A 17,364-nucleotide genomic window follows, 5' to 3' on the forward strand; every position below is an offset into this window, starting at 1 on the left:
TTTTTTTTTCTAAAAAAAAAAACGTACATTTCTGAAAAAATACGAACGGTTTTTTTTCTATTTACAACACTATTTCACACTTATCAGATGTAATTCAACCTATTAATGTACATTAAAAAGCAAGAACTTATTTATATATTCCATGAAACTTTGTTTTTATGAACAACTGTCATGGGCAATAATTTGCATTAAAAGTATATTTATTAATAATTACTAAATTTCAATTATTTTTATGAAAAGTCCGAAAACTATAAGTTATACTGATTTTAAATATAATTGGTATCTAAATAAAATCATCATCTCCGATAAACATTGATCAGTTCTTACTATTATAGATAATGCTCCACTGGCAACGCATAATTACGTAACCCATTAAGGTGGATCACCACCCGGAAGTCAGTACATATTTTAGCTCCTTCCCTTAACTACTTCGCAATGAAACGTTACATAAGTATTTTATTATAAGATAGAGTTATGTTTCAGCTACAACACAAGGCACTGATTCATTTGATTGTGTCTTCTGATATCGAAAAAGAAAACGAATAAAAGAAAGAACTTGATTCGTTTTACAATGAGAACACAAGATGGCACTTACTGTTAGATCTTTCTAGAAGTGCTCAATTTTATGAAATGTGTATTTATACGTGTAAAGTATTTTAAAGTAACGATCTTATTACGAAATAAATATATTGTTTGACCGTTTCTCCTGCTATGTTTTACATTATCTTTAAATATTAATTTACACTTAAGGAAATAGATTTTGAGAAGAAACTTATGCAGAACGCCATAATGCGTTGTTGCCAAATTTGTACGTTTACTGTGGTAGTCACAATAACAAAAATCCTGGATTCTAGCGTTGAACTTTGAGAAGCGGAACTTAGCTGTGAATTGCGATAAGGTCGAAAACTTATTTTCTCCAGTAAGTATCTAAGCAGAATTCCATGATTACTTCCTTTATTATCAGGCATCAGTAAACACTCGACAATATCTGACAACGCCGCACTATTCAAGCAACGTTTAGCATAGCACCGAGAACACCTAGTGATCCACCTTAAAGCTGATGTATGATCATCGCAGGTAACTGAAGTCTGTCAGCAGGCTATAATGAAACAACTTATCAATATAGGTCGAAGCAAAAATGTTGAGAATGGCAGAAATGAGCCATTGTGTTGGAGCGTGCCCACGTGAACGCAGTAGAGAAAGTTGCCCATAACAGACTTTCCAATGTTTCTAAAAGAAATGGTCTAACACGCGTGTGGTAGAAAAACGGTTCATAACCGTGTCTGCAAAATAATTCTAACCTAAAGGCATCGCCAAGGAGTTTCATGCTCACTCAAGGAAAATCGGTTTCAAACATGATAGGAATTGGTTGCAGTCCACTAATGCAGGTCCACCCAAACTGATTTCCGAAAGAACATTGCGAAAGGAATGCAATGGGCAGTTGAAGTCGAGTACCACGAAAGAGACCACTTCTCACTACGATGTACAAAGCTGTATGTGTTTAATGGCCTCAAAAAGGGATTCCTAAAAATTCTTACACTTCACACTATTACAACACTCATCGACATTACACAGGTGCAATGTTTACATGATTTATCAAATTCAATGTTGTCAAACCATATATGTACTTACATTGTTTGAGAAAAAAAAAGTTACTTTTTAAATTATTAAACCTATTGCACATTTTGAAGAAAATAGGAATTAGAAAATATGTTGATTAATGTGAACTTTTTGTATTTGTTAATAAAGTTGTTTGTAATATAATTTCATTGTTTATTTAAGTTATCCTTTTCTAAATTTAATGCGGACACTAAGTCCTCATGTAATGCGACTCATATATATTTCTACAATTGAAAAGGCTTTGTGTATATTTTTACCTTCTTGAGTTTCTGTGTTATATTTCTTTATGATATACAAGTATACAACTTACCACATTCACAACTTACCTCGTAAACACCAGAGTGGAGAAAGTCTTGTACAAAATAGTTTCTGTCTCAAGTAGATGACTTTTACTACTTTTGGGCGATTTAAATGAGACTTTGAAACCACATTTACTTGCTATTTTCTTGAGCCTAAACATTGAGCTTAACATAATGAGAAATACCCACTTACTTTCAAACTTACTTGGTATTATTCTCACCTTTTTTATACGGCGACTGGAACTTTAAAAAGTGCCACTATTTATTTACAACTGATACAAAATAGACATATGTTACAAAGGTTTATAGTCCTTCAATGTCGTCACTAGCATTATATATAAGCCGTTGCCAACGATGTGAAGTCTGTGGATACCTGTAGCAACACTGTTGTGTTGATAGTTCCAATAGACCAGTCTACTGCCTGAATAATTTCTTGAACAATTCTGAAAGGAATGCCATGAAAAGGCTCCATCATCTTAGGAATCAAGTCAAAGTCACAAGGGCTTAAGTCCGGAGAGTAGGGTGGATGGTACTGCACTTCTCATCCCCATCGATCGAACAAATCAGTTACAGCGCTGTATGCGCCCGAGCGTTGTCCAGCAAAATGAAGGGTGGATTCTGCAAAAAGTGTCACCGCTTCTTTCTCAAGGGTGGTCGCAAGTTGTGTTCCAGAAAGGAACGAAAATACGGTCTGATGTGAGGGAATGGTATGCGTTAGGATTACACAATCCCAGTCGTACATGAGAATCATAACTTTCACATTGCTAGGATTCTGACGAGCTTTGTATTTTCGTGGTGACCCATAATGATGCCATTCCTTTGCTTGGCGTTTCAATTGTGGCTCGTACGATTTAGCCCATCTCATCTAGCGTAATGATATGGCATAAGAAAGTCTCTCCTTCTCGCTCATAACGTTCCAATTGGGCACAAGCAGCATCGTATCGTAGCCATTTCTGTATTTCCGTCAACTCATGTGCGGAACCCACCGTGATGAAGTTTTTCTCATGCTAAACCGCGCCTTCAAAGTGAGCAAAACAGTCGTATGCGCTAAACATCTCTCTTGAGCCAGCGCATGAATAGTATGGCGTCGATCAGTATCCAGTAACGCGGTACCAACATCAGTCTTTTTCACTAACACGGAGATGAGCCGTCCTTTGCATGTTTTCCACATTTTGGTGTCCCTCCTTGAAGGCTCGTTCTCACCCTTCCACTGTTCTGTAAGGCAATAGAAATTCTTCACAACCCTCTTGAAGACCTTGATGACACTCTTGTGTTGTACGACCTCTGGCACATTCGATTTTTATCCAACTCCATTGTTATTGTTTCGAAAGCATTGTGACAACAGTAATTTCGCCTTCCACCGTCCGTGTACGTGTTCTCGTTTACTGCCCTTGAGCGTGTCTTCGGAAGGGTGGGTTCACTCCTGCTGAGGTAAGGTAAGTATGTAACTAACGTGTGGTACAAGAGACATTATTTGATTCCGTTGCCTGGTGGCAACATTGCTTTAGAGACGCTGTTAAGACTCCAACCTTCGTACAGTTCAAAAGATTATTCTCTCCACTTTTCTAGAGTATCAATGTTATAGCTATTTTTCTCTGGAACATAAAAAAGAAAATAGTTTGAATTTATTATAAACATCACCTTTTAACGAAATCAATTTGTATGACCTAAAGGAAAGAGAAAATCAAGTATTTTTGCCTATTGCGAACAATAAACCTGTTGCATCTCAACGACTCTGGGAGCATTCAGTTCTCAAGCCTAAGAGTATATACACTATGCTGACAGAAGCCATTCTTTTAATTAATCCGCATTTACAATGGGACACAAATCCTTCTATTTGTTCCTGCTTATTGATTGAATATTTGCATTTCTCGATATGTTGTGTGATATATACATTTTGCACTTAGTTATACGATGTGTGTTCGTGATATTATGGATCTAAGTAATGATTCGTCTGTATAAGAGCGGAAACTCTATGAGAATATGCTTAACTAATTGTCATTGATCAGTCACGATTCGTCAAGCAAATCAGCGTAGAACTTGCTGTAAGCACAATACAGCTCATTTATCATAATTTTTCAGATTTTTTTTTTAAGTATTATATAAATGCGTTTATACAGTTTTCAGCTCGCTTATCAATGAATGTGAAAAGTACAAGTTGTTGTTGTTACAAGTTGTGATATCTGTATATGTGATGGTTTAGAAAAGAAAACCTTTATCGTCCTAATAGAGTGAAGATTTATGGAAAACAGACAGTTCACGATTCCAAAGGTCTTCTTCGTTGAAGTTTTATAATCAAAAGTCAAATCAAGTAAAAATTCTAATTTATTTTGTACCCTGACTTATGTTTCTGTCTGTCTCAAGAAACATCTGGTGGAAACCAATGTGAACCTGCTAGCAATGAATTTTTTCAGTTTCATCACATTAGTACTGCACTGTACACTTCAGTAAGTTTGGCATCGTACCAGTATGAGACCATTGCTCTTGATGTCCGGAATTTCTGACGAAAGGGATGCAATTCAATAACTACGACCATTTCAAAGAAAGCCTTTACATCCTCATAAAAAGATCACCTGCTGCCTTCTTCGGAGTTTCTACAGGAATCTTCGCAAACTTTTCCTATTGACAGCTTACACAAGTTGCTATTCCTGAAAGCTCTCTGAAAACATATAACATTTGCTCTAACGATTGGACGCCAAAGCACTTCACAGGAAAACGTAGACCCAATAAGTTTAGAAAAAAATCATCTAGGAGCTAGAAAATCACAGACAGACAGTGAAGAAGACGTAGTGCATTCCACATATTCACAGACCGATACATTCCACTGATTCACCACCAGTTTTCTTTGCAAAGTGAATAACATGCAAGGGGCATGTACCGAATTTTACCAATATCCTACTTTCATATTTTGCGTTAAATGAACTGTTGTTAGAAGATATGAAAATAATTTATATTAAGACAAATTTATGTTAATACAAAATTTCCTTCTATTAACATAAGGCCCATCAATAGAAATTTACATCCATTTTGTCAGAGGTAAAGGAGAAATTCCTTTAGTTCCGGAAAATGTTTAAACAATTCTGCACAGCTTTTATTTCAGAATACAATGATTACAGATAACGAACAACAACTTTCCGCTTTTCATTGTCCTAAACCTTACCATTATATCCATTTGCCTTTTTCTATTAACTTTAAAGCCTCACCACAGGAAATGAAAAGGAATTGAAGAGTCCAATAATGATCTCGAAGACACGTAATATTATCTGAATCAAGACTGAACGCTCTGGCAATATATTCATTCAAAAAGAAATATCATCCGAAGAGTGTAGTTAAATTGTTGCACGAATTAAATGACAATTAAAAACGCGCCCATATAATTTTAGTTTTATCATTTCTCTTCCAAACTGACACCAGTCTGGAAAGAAATCTCTTTTTCTATTGGTACGACAAGGATTTACAATCATATATGATACTATCAAATACATTGAATTTGTACTTTTGAAATATCCAATTTTACCTTAGTGAAAAACCACCTTCCGTAACGCGACGAATGAGTGGACTGAGTCGACGTGTACTTCACAAATTCCATGCATGTTCAAAAAACAAACTGAGAAAACCAGTCAGCCAGGAGGCAGCGTGTTGCTGAATAGAACTATGTGAAAGTACCCATGAAAACCAAATAATTGCGAGTGATTTTTCTTTACGACTTCAAACTAACACACTCTGTACATCTAGCTCCAAAAAACACCAACAATGCGTTTGGACTGATAGCAGTCAATGAACGCATCATACGCCTAGGTCTGTGAAATTTCGTACAGATAACACATTTAAAAATGAGGCCCACGACCTCCGACCAGCAATATATTCTGGGTGAGCTCTCAGGAACACTGCAGAACCGTATTCTCGGAAAAGTAGTTTGGGCATTTGCAGACAAATTAGGCATACTACTATTGTTTGGCGGCTCCATGCCTTCGGCAATGTGAAAAAGTTCGACTTATCGGCCAACAAGAATTATTGTTTGGAAGTGTGCAGTTCTCTTAGTCTGAGAATTAACTGAGGTTTCCTCCATTGGATAATCACTTCTGATGAAAAATAGTTTTAGTACGACAGTCCTACACGGCCAGGACAGTAGTTGGATCATGGCAACGTCCAAGACAGTATTCTAAATCAATCCTTCCACCCGCAGGTGTTTGTTGCTATAATGATCTATGGTGGAAATGATCCATTATGTCTTTTTTCGTAGAGGCAAAACTATTCCAGACGGTCGTGCTGAATTCCATGAAATGCACCACGACTCTGTCCGCAAGCATCCATCAGTGTTTAACAGAGATAGTGTTTTCATGTTGCACAACAGTGCACGCCCACATGTTGATTAATGGACGATGCAGATTTTCTATGAGCTGCAGTATGAAACTCTTCTTCACCTACTGTATTCTCCTATCATCTCTCCCACCTACTACTCCTACTACTATCTCTTTCGGCAACTTCGCAACTTCTTGCCAGAGAATTTCCTCGATGAGCAGCCGGTATAACGTGCGGTTGAGGACTTCTTTTCATCGCAGATTTTAGACTTCTTTCCTCATGGAATCAAATCATTGGCTTAGCAATGACAGAAGTGTATGGTGGCAGCCGAACTAGGTATTGCAGTATTTATTCTTTTGACCTTTGAAGGTGATACACGTTAGTCCGACATTTTAATAGCAATAATCCAATGCATACAGAAATAAAAGAACAAAAGAGATGAGGATTGGACAAACAAAAGGAGAAAAGAAACCGTGCACAAGTAAGTGGAAACAACAAGATTAGGTCAGGTACCTAGTGGTCGCCATTCATGTACTCACAAGATCTGAGCCCATGAGGGCAATGATGAACTGAATTCATATTTTTGATAAATGTCAACGCTATCATTGTTATAAGACGCCATCTTCCGTTCAGAAGATATGAAAATGGCTCCCATTTTTGTAAGGAATAGGACGATTCTGTTATGTTCGGTTGAATTGAGTTCTGTAATTTCTAACTTCGTCATGCAACGGTCAATTCTACTGGGTTTGCAGCTTCTTTTCGTTACGATGAGATTATACATATAGAGGCAGACGTATGCTATTAGCTAAAAATGAAGTTAGGCGTTAATGAATAACCAATAATACTATCTTGATTACACAAGTAAGATGTGATGAAGTATTGCAAATTTGCAAGGTTCTGTCTGCTTCACAGTATCCCAACTTAGCATGTCTGCCACAAAGCCCGTCAGTTCCGTAATGTCTTGAACCCTCAAATACTGTAAACAGGGTAATACGCACAATATGACATAATCATATTCAAATTATCACATAAAATCTCTTAACATATTATCTTCGTTGACTTCATTGCTTTAGCAAAACACTTTCGGACACATAAATACATCATCCGGGTTCACATTATCCAAGATCAGTCCATTGAAGCATATACACGAGTTAAGCCAACACCACAAAATTCTGTTGAGAGCACGTCTGGAAATTATACCCTGTAGGGAATTCCTTTCACGTCCATTGCACATTGATAAAATATTTTTGGATGACGTATGTAACTTTTTTTTTTAAAGCATTTCGACGATTTTGACAGTTCTAGCTCTGAAATCATGCACTCTTCCTCACAGGTCCATATAATTTTTTTCTTTTATTTTGATTATATAATCAGATTTCGGAAACATTCTAATGTCGGTAAAATTCCGGAATTCTGAATTTAGAAAATTCAGATTTCCAAATTCTGGAAATTTTCCGAAACCCGGAAAATGAAATTTCTGATTCCGGAAAATAAATTTTCCCTACCATATATTTGTAAGGAATTTATTACAGTTTCTGAGTATTAACAAATCTAACATGTGTTTTGCTCTTTCTCTAACGCAACCCTAATTTTATTGAGTATTAACGGAATTTCCTTTACGAAATGCATTGAGTTTCATATTTATAAAGTCGAAGATGACGTCCATGAATTATTTATACTAGTAGATCTCAAAATAGTATCCTTTAGAAACACAACCGAACTAATGAAGGGTATTATTGGTAGAAACGGAAACACAAAGGATTAACCATGGCCAAAACATTCTAGTTAAAGCATATCCTATGTTCAAAATCACAATACTTGAGTTTTGTACGAACTTTCCGATGCGTAATAATTTATTATATTTCAAATATTGGAATTTTATGTGCAACAGTTTCCTTACACACTAAATTTATATATTGAAGGAAATCAAGACATACAAATCTACAATGTCGAGTGACGGCAGTGATAAAATGCAGATAAAAAAATATTTACAACCTTTCTATATTCTGGAAATGAAACAAACACTATCGATGCAATTTCTATTTTTCAGAGCTACTGATGACAGGCAATCTCTTGTTATAATATTTACTTATAATTATAATTTATTTTAAGTTACTTACATTCTTAACTGTTCAACTGTCACTTGCCCTGTTGTACTGGGTGCATTTTGCTCTGCATCGGATCGGAAGACTGTTAACGTAGAAAAGAGGTAATATTACTAAACAAATTACTTGGAAAACAATTAACTTTCTTAATTCATCTTTGACCATTAATAATCATTTTTCTTATCTTGTTCAGACTCGTAGCCGTTTAACGGAAGTAAATTTTCGCTTCTAGCCTTATTGGCTGCTGTGAGTCTTTACAAACTTACTCTTCCTTTTTATTTGAAGTAAGCGACTACGAATTGTCAATATATATTCCCACATCTAATAAATAAAAAATAAAGTAAAATTTACCTCTTTCATTGCAGACTAATTTCAGCCGAATGTTCAAAAACTCGATTATGATCTTAAAGACGAATAAGTTAAGAAAGGTGTTTTAACTTTGAATTTGGTAAGAGAGCAGCTATCCGTCCGCCATGTCACTATGACTCATTGGATTATGTCATCTGAAAACTTTTTCCAGTTATGCGGAATATTATCACCTTGATTGTTATTCTTTCCCTTATATTAAAATCTTGAGTTAACGTCCCAGGATTATGGATTTTGGATGAAGGCCAAGGTTACAATTGAATAATGAGAAAAGAACCGGTGGAAATAATTAATTTGTGATGGTGGTGGGGGAGACTCTCTATCTTTAAGCTGCTTCCTTTTATTCCTACTGCAGTTCAAAACAATCACCTAAGAAACTCTACAAGGCATACTCTTGGTGCGGAAGATCTGAGTTCGATTCTTTGCGGCTCATGTGGTTTGGATCCCACTTAAACTGATTATCCATATCTCATATTGGCTTGGTAATTAAAGAGATGCTAAATTCCAATCCAACCAATCAATCTAAGGCATTCTCAGTACACCTTAAGATCTTTATATACATTTATTTATTTTATTTTATTTTGAAGTTAGTTAATTACTTTGGACTTTCTCGTCTCTTTTCGGCACCTTTGCTATAACAGAGGTTATTAGTTGACCTACAATTTAAAAGTACGACTTAAAACTATATAAGCTTTTGTAGGTAATCAAACCCAATCTTCCACATCACAGCCGCAAACTTTAACAATTTAACTACGAAAAAGCCCATTTTACAACACTGAGCAATCTATTGATGATGTAGAGAATTTAACGAAAAAGTGTTTCTGGGGATAAACCGAAAGATGTCTACCGAAATACTTAGTATCGCAGAGGGAGACGAGATTACTCTTTACCACTATTAACATGCAGTATGCATTCGTTGCGTAGTAGGACATAATATATCTTAATTGATTGTTCGTAATTATGTTTATCTTTTGTGTCTTCGATACTTACCTTCCCCTCTTCCTTTATATCCTTCTAAATCATTCATCATTTTTTGTGCATCCTTCATTCGGAATGGCTTTGAAATATCTAAGTCGTATCTTGCAAAAAACATCTCTATTTCAAGGTCGGAGAAGTTACACCTGTAGATAATGATAACGATAATAATAATAATAATAATAATAATAATAATAATAATAATAATAATAATAATAATAATAATAATAATAATAATAATAATAATAATAGGAGGAGTAAATAAATATAACAATGAAAATTCAATTAGGGCACATAATATACTCTACTGCGTTAATTACGAATTGGAAAAGAAGGAGAAGGAAATGTATATTAATAAAACTATGTAACAAGAGAATGGTAAAATTATTTTTTACATATCTTGTTAATTTCATTGGAAAGGAAAACAAACGTGCCACACACATTTACACGAATTCCACTCAACATACTTACTACGAATACTGAACAAGAGATTAATGTCAGAACAAATGGGAAAATTGATCAGGAACATGTTGAATTTATTAAAGGCAAGAGAAACACCATTAGTTTAGTTTTCAGTAGCCGTAAAACAGAAGGCAGAGTATGTAGAATAGTTTTTGATCGAGTAAACTGGAATATTTTGCTAAAGGTCCTAAAGAAGGTTGATGTACAATAAAAGGATCAAGAACTCGTAAAAAACTCGAATACGAACTAATGGCTAAGACGAAAATGAAAATTATTACTTTGCGTCTGCGTGGAAATTATCTTTAAACAAATTTTCAATCACTATTCTTACTGCGGCCGTCTTCAGGATGAAACTTCTACTTCAGAAAAATGAGAATCCTTTAGCTATTCATATTTTCCTTTTCTTTTTCTATAATACTAATTAATATCCAAATTTATATAAAAACAGTACATAAAATTATAACCACCTTCTTTGAAAGTGCTGATCCCTTTTGTTCACTGTTGCCAGATATCGATTCTCGCCCGCTACCATGGTGTGTTACACAAAATCACCAAACATCTTTTATACTTAAACAGTGTCTCCGAATTAATGCTTCGACTATTTCCTAATAAAAGTTTAAAATGAAAATTTTTTGCGTGCAAGCTCGAAAGGTGTTAAAAGTTCGCTATTATTAATTTGTAATCATTATTTAGGTATAAGAGATGCTTGGTGATTTTATGCACAACTCAATGGCAACAGACGAGAATCGGTAGCTAGCAACAGTGAATAAAAAAGACTAACATGTTCAAGGAAGATGGTTATAATTTTATGTAGTGTCATATAAATTTAAATATTAATTAGGTTCACATTCAAAAAGAGACGAAAATATGAAGATCTAAAGACTCGTATTCTCCTGGAATAGAACCCTGACGAAAGTGGTTAAAAATTTGGTGAATTTCCACATACACACAAGGTAATAATTTTAGTTTTTATTTATACAGGGTAGTCCATAACTCTTAGTACAGTGGATTATTTTGGAAACAAACATGATTAAAGCAAATCTGACTAGGGGAGAGCGGACTTGGGTAAAGGAGCTGCCGATTAATGCATGCGTGCTGGTGGCCATCTTGGATCCAGGTTATTTTTTTCCAATGGGAAGGTAGGCAGTGATACATCAATTAACACTGTTTTTTGCAGGGGAATGCAGTTCCGCAAGCAGAAATGCGTTATTATGTCTCGTTCCGAAGTTATGACGCCCCAAAGTTGACGGTTTTCTGTTTCCTTGCAGGGAGAGCGACATGGCACGAACGCTGCAAGAAAGACATGATGCCCCAAATTTGACAGGTTTTCTTTTCGTTGCAGGTAGAGCAAGATGGCACTGACGAAGCAGGAAAGAATTGAGATCATCCTAATGTCTGAGGAAAGAAGCAGTCGTGTGATTGCCCAGGACTTTAATGCGCGCCATCCCAAAAGACCTGCAATAAGCCACAACACCGTTAGCTTCCTCATTAGGAAATTCAGTGTAATTGGTAATGTTGCCAACAGACCACGCTCAGGTCTCCCACGAACCGCGACATATGAGGAGACATCCACAATGGTGCTTGCTGTGAGTGTGGAAAGTCCGAAGCGCGGCACAAGACAACTATCAGCGATAACAGGTGTACCACGTGCTTCCATGATAAGGATTCTCCATACGAACAAGTGACATCCCTTCAAGCTGCAGCTTGTCCACAACCTTTCAGAGAATGATCCAGACCGGCGCATGGGATTCGCCAACTGGGCTTTATCACAATATGACCGAGATCCGCATTTCCCAGCCAGCGTTCTCTTCACAGACGAGGCAAACTTTTATTTGGATGGGGAAGTGAATCGCCAGAACATGTGATATTGGTCGGATGCAAACCCACATGCGATCAATCCCTGCACGACGGGTTACCCCTGCTAATATCATGGTGTGGTGTGGCATACGGAACACGTCGATCATAGGGCCCTTATTCATTCCTGGTACCCTAAATGGTGTCCGATATCTGGACATGTTACTGGAGTTGGTGTTTCCGTTGCTTCTCCGCCCTGATGCCACCTTGACGCAATATTTTCAGCAAGATGGTGCCTGTGTCTATGCGCTGTCTGTGCGGGAATGCTTGAATCTGCATTTTCCTGGATGTTGGTTCAGTCGCCGAGGCCCTGTGGAGTCGCCAGCCCTGTCGCCGGATCTCACTCCCTTGGATTTCTTTATGGAGACACTTAAAACAATGGTGTATCAGGAGAAGATTCGGGATATTGCACACCTACAGGTACGCATTCAGGACGCCTGTGACAGCACCACCCGCGCTGTTGTTATGGGTTCAGGAGGACCTGATTAAGAGACTCTGGTTGAGTGTTGCAATGGACGGGCAACATGTGAAGCACATCCTGTAGGTGGGACTTTGGGGCATTATAACTTTGGAACGGGATATGATAACGTATTTCTGCTTGCGGAACTGCATTCCCCTACAAAAAACAGTGTTATCTGATGTGTTACATGCCTACCTTCCCATTTGAAGAAAATAACCTGGATCCAAGATGGTCGCCATTCACAACGCATGCATCAATCGGTAGCTCCTTTACCCAAGTCCGCCCTCCGCTAGTCAGATTTGCTTTAATCATGTTTGTTTCCAAAATAATCCACTGTAGTAAGACTTATGGATCACCCTGTAGAGTGTAATTTGAGTAAAATAAAATCTGTTACACTTTATATGAAAAAATGAATTAATATTACTCACAGTTTCATTACCTTTTCAACTACAAGTCAAATAAATCAGTTCATTTATTTCGAGAACACTGTTATACTATCAGAATCAAGGAAACGAGGGTTAAAAAGTTAGAGCACATTGGAAAATACACAAAATGAAAATGCGAATTAACTTCAAAAACTAGTCTATCAATATTGACACACACACTTAAGAAACATAATTCTTTCTTCTTGTTTTCAGAATCAATATGCTGATCTTCAATCATCCGGCCATCTAAACATGATGACCGTCGCGCTACTTGTTCTAAAATGTAAGTTGTATGTATCATTAATAAACGGAAAACATCAATAAATTCGAAGCTTTTAAGACAACTTCAAGCTGCTTACACTAACAATACCTGCACAATTATTCAACTGTGGCCTTTTACCAGGGTGTCTACTAAATGTTCATTTTCAAATTCCAGGTTTTATCAAGGTTTATTTTTCCTTTTTTCCAGGTCTATTCAGTAGAGTGACATTTATTGTAATACGTACGTATAAGTTAATGCAATTTTATATAGTTCTTAACAAAAACTGGTTATAATTAGAGAATGCATATGGCAAGTGATAGTTTCTTTAAGTGACAAGATAAAAAAAAAAAAAAAAAAGACTGAAATGTAGGTTCTCAAAACATTTTACTCAAGAAAATGTTTAATTAAAATATCCCCTACCGGAAGGCCGGTTGAGAAAAATGTGCAGTAGCTTTAAATATCCTAATGTAGGAACACTATACAGGGGTGGACCTTAATTAAACCGACAAACTTCGGGAAATGATTCTTGGCACCCAACAAGAAAAAAAAATCCTCTTTAACTCTTCTCAAGGCGCATAGTTTCCGAGCTAAAAGGTGCCGGACTATGCGGGCTTGGACTCCTGTTAAAAAGCTTCGGCACAGGAGCATAAGCGGAACGTTGTTCAAGACCTGTCTTCTACTCTTGCTACAGAAACATGTAAACCAATGTCTTCAAAAAGCAGCAAATAAGCTTAATTCATACTATGCAAATAAGCAGCAACTACAGAGAAAGCTTCTGGCTTGTGTGCCAGTATTCCCTCAGTGTAAGACACAAACTTAATAGAGAGCTCCTTCGTGGTTAAGCAGTTAGCGTACGCGCCTTCGGCGTGGGAGATCCGGGTTCGATTCCCGGCGGGAGCTCATGTGGTTCGGATTCCACGTTAATCAGTAGGTCCACGTCTCATATAGCCTCGCTGCTGAACGGGACGTTAAACTCAAAATCAACTCAACTCAACTTAACAAACTTAATAGATCATGAAATTTAACTTTTTCAATTATCTTACTCTCATTATCGGAGACTAATTTAGCTCTTTTTGTAGTCACTGTTATTCACAACGACCATGCCAAACAAATAAAATCTTATTCAGTCACTTTTTGTACCCTCAACATACTTTCCAAAAACATTCACTGCCTGCACTCTGCTCACGTCTATCTATCTTTCTCAACTACGTCTCCACTGAATAAGTTATTATTGGCTTTTAACTTATACTGTAGTATATAACTTTCTTACATTTAACAAAAATATACTTATTCCATACCAATCCCAAAAACAATATTTTAAAAACAATTTTAAAACTTCCAGGTTTCTCGTCCAATTCCAGGCTATTTCCAGGTTTTCCAGGTCCAAAAGTAAAATCCAGGCTAATTCTAGGTTTTCAAGGTTTTCCAGGTCAATAGACACTCTGCCTTTTACTAATCCATTCTTTAATTGGCAATGCTTCGATAGCTGTATACACTTTGATCGGTTTATTATTTTAACTTTCTGATTGATGATCTGTGTTTTGTTTAATGAATAAAAAGTCCAGAAATATGTGGGAAAATCTTGGGTCCTGTTATTACAGACAAAATAATGAGACAATGAGACACTTGTTTCATGAAAATGAGACATAAAAATTTAAAAAGAAGAGGAGTTTGTCACAAGTGTTGTTTTTCTCAAACATTCAATCTACAAAGTAAAGGCTGTATTTCGCTGAGAGATCAAAGGGCTAAGTGTACTCGCTTTGCAAATGATAATTATTCTAGTGTGGAATCTGAAATGTAAATTAACACGATGTCAGAAAGCTCGAGGGAAAACTCTGAGAATCTGGAATGAAAATACATATGCGAACGTAATAGTGACTGAAACAAAAAGGAATGTACAGAACATAAAGTTTGGAGGAAGGGAGAAGAACGGGTGGCAGGTTTTAGATATCAAGATACTGATGAACACGAGGTATCAGACAAGTGAACGGAGAATAAAAACAAGTAAAGGAATTGTGAAAGAAGTCCTAAGGACGAAGAAAACCATGTTCTGTGCGTCAACAAATAAAGTTAGGAAAACCTCACCGAATATTTAGAGTGGCTCTGCATTCCTATATTGTACCAATTGGACGCTTTAAACGTACTTGTTTTCTGCTTTAATATTTTCTTTCTGTTCTATTTCTTCCTCTTCGGGCCTAATGATAGGTTTACCCAAACTGCAGTAGAGTCTATATATTTTAGTGTTCCCTTACAATATTTTTCAGGATTTCTAGTAAATAATATTTGTTTTATATATACACAATTGATTCAGCAGGAGCCACCTGATTAGCAGCAAGTAATGTCGTATGTGACTACGATCGACAATCCACAAACACTTTAAAACCTTGATTCACCGTTTGTGGGTGCTGGACTGCACTCAATGTCACTATATAGCGTACAAAGCAACTTACAAATCTGATACTCTCTTTTTGTCTTTTGCAGAAACAGCATTGTACACAATATCCTGATGACGCACCACAAACAGCATGCGAAGCGAAGTATCCAGGCTACTTTCTAAAAGTCATCCTGTCCTACGGTAATAGGCTGAATATATTAAACGAAGAAATGACAATCGATGGTTAAATGAGATTTTTCACTGCATACCGAGAGGTAAAGAAGCAATAAAGGAACGGCTTTCAAGCGAGACTATATTATGTAATCAAGAAGCATTGCGCAGTACACGAAAGAGAGCTGTCCACGATAAATAGTTATAAAGATAATTTGGACATACAGCAACAGATCGATAAAAGTCTACAGTAGCACTCGCCAGTATTTGATAAGGATAATACACGAAAATTAGTGGAAATGCAACATTATTTACACTTTGTAGACAAACCAAATTGTAAGTTTTGGATGACGACAATTGGATTAACTTGAAAACAATGGCACATTAAACGATGTTTTCTGTCAAAATATGTATGTAGGATAAAACATATTTAATTTAAACAACGACTGAACTACAGTAAAGTCATTAAGCGTATAATTTCTCAGATATACGCCGGAATAATAAGGCATAAAATGAAGACATGCAAGTAAATGTCAAAGCTTCGACTATTCTTTCTTCCTCTCATATCGGATTTTAACAACACATTCCCCAATAATGTAAACGCAACTAAGACCGTGTTTTACACTGGATTACAAAGTACTTTTGATGAAGACCATTTTTTTTTAACGACTGCAGTTCATGTAGACCTGGAGCGGTGAGTTTAGAAACACCAAGCTTAGAACGTATTTATTTATTTATTTATTTATTTACTTATACATTTGCTTCTATAAAATTTTTAAATAAGCTAAAACGTTTCAGTTTTGTCTTATCACTTGTTATTACTGAACTGGGATTTTGTTTCATTTTTATTCGATTATATGAAGTTTCACTTCTTTAAAACAATTCAGATAAGAAAGTAAATTTGAATTCACAGTGCTTTTCAAAGTTCATACCTTTTTAAATGGTCTCTTATCACAGCACAAGATATCTTTCCTCCCGCTCCTGCGGAACCGATCTTCAATGTGTCATCTAGCTCAACAGAATGAGGTCCTCTACCGAATTTCTTCTGAATCTTTGAAATTCCTCTACGAAAGTAGTCGTATATACTAAGTTCCTGCATGGTTCCAACAGTCAAATCAGCCTTAACTTCGGTATATGTATCATTAATAATAGCTAAGAACATGTTCTGGAAGAAATATAATTTAATATCAACATGAAGAGCAAAAACTGTAGTACATATACATAATACAGAATAGCATGCTTGTTACAGTTTACAAGATAATACTGGTGATAGAAATAATGGAAGATCCTTTTCAAATAGCCCCCACCTCCTTCCTTTTAAGAAGTTAAAGAAAAATAGCCTCTTTCTGAAGTCGCAATAATAACTATTTGACTGAACCAAAGTACCTTATACTCTAAACTTTTAAACTTAGAAGGTTGTGCAATTAATTACAATTCAACACAAATAATGCTAATGTCTAATTAGTAATTCAGTTCTAGGTTACTGTTCAACGGACTTTAAACCTGGAATTTTATTTTATTTATTTATTTATTTATTTATTTTTAACAAATGACTAAATATCTGTATTTGTGATCTAAAAGCTACAATTCAGCTGAACAGAGGAAATTTTCACCATTTAAATATGGCTGTCATTTACAAAAGTAAAAGAACATGGAATAATTATGTACGTTTACCTTCTACCATAATAA

The 17,364-nt window shown here is 36.0% G+C and overlaps 1 protein-coding gene across 2 annotated transcripts in view; it reads right to left on the bottom strand.

The window, feature by feature from the left end:
• Positions 1-17,364, bottom strand: part of LOC145661218 (polycystin-2-like) — a 128,621-nt gene that overhangs the window by 8,020 nt on the left and 103,237 nt on the right. For both annotated transcript variants that reach the window (XM_081726676.1, XM_081726679.1), the window contains exons 11-13: positions 16,608-16,840; positions 9,683-9,813; positions 8,342-8,411 (exon numbers count right to left, since the gene is read on the bottom strand). In XM_081726676.1, coding sequence (XP_081582802.1) covers positions 8,342-8,411; positions 9,683-9,813; positions 16,608-16,840 — 434 coding nt within the window. The remainder of the gene's footprint in view (positions 1-8,341; positions 8,412-9,682; positions 9,814-16,607; positions 16,841-17,364) is intronic.

This window comes from Thermobia domestica, chromosome 1, assembly GCF_964235325.1.
Source record: "Thermobia domestica chromosome 1, izTheDome1.hap1.1, whole genome shotgun sequence".
Taxonomy (NCBI): domain Eukaryota; kingdom Metazoa; phylum Arthropoda; class Insecta; order Zygentoma; family Lepismatidae; genus Thermobia; species Thermobia domestica.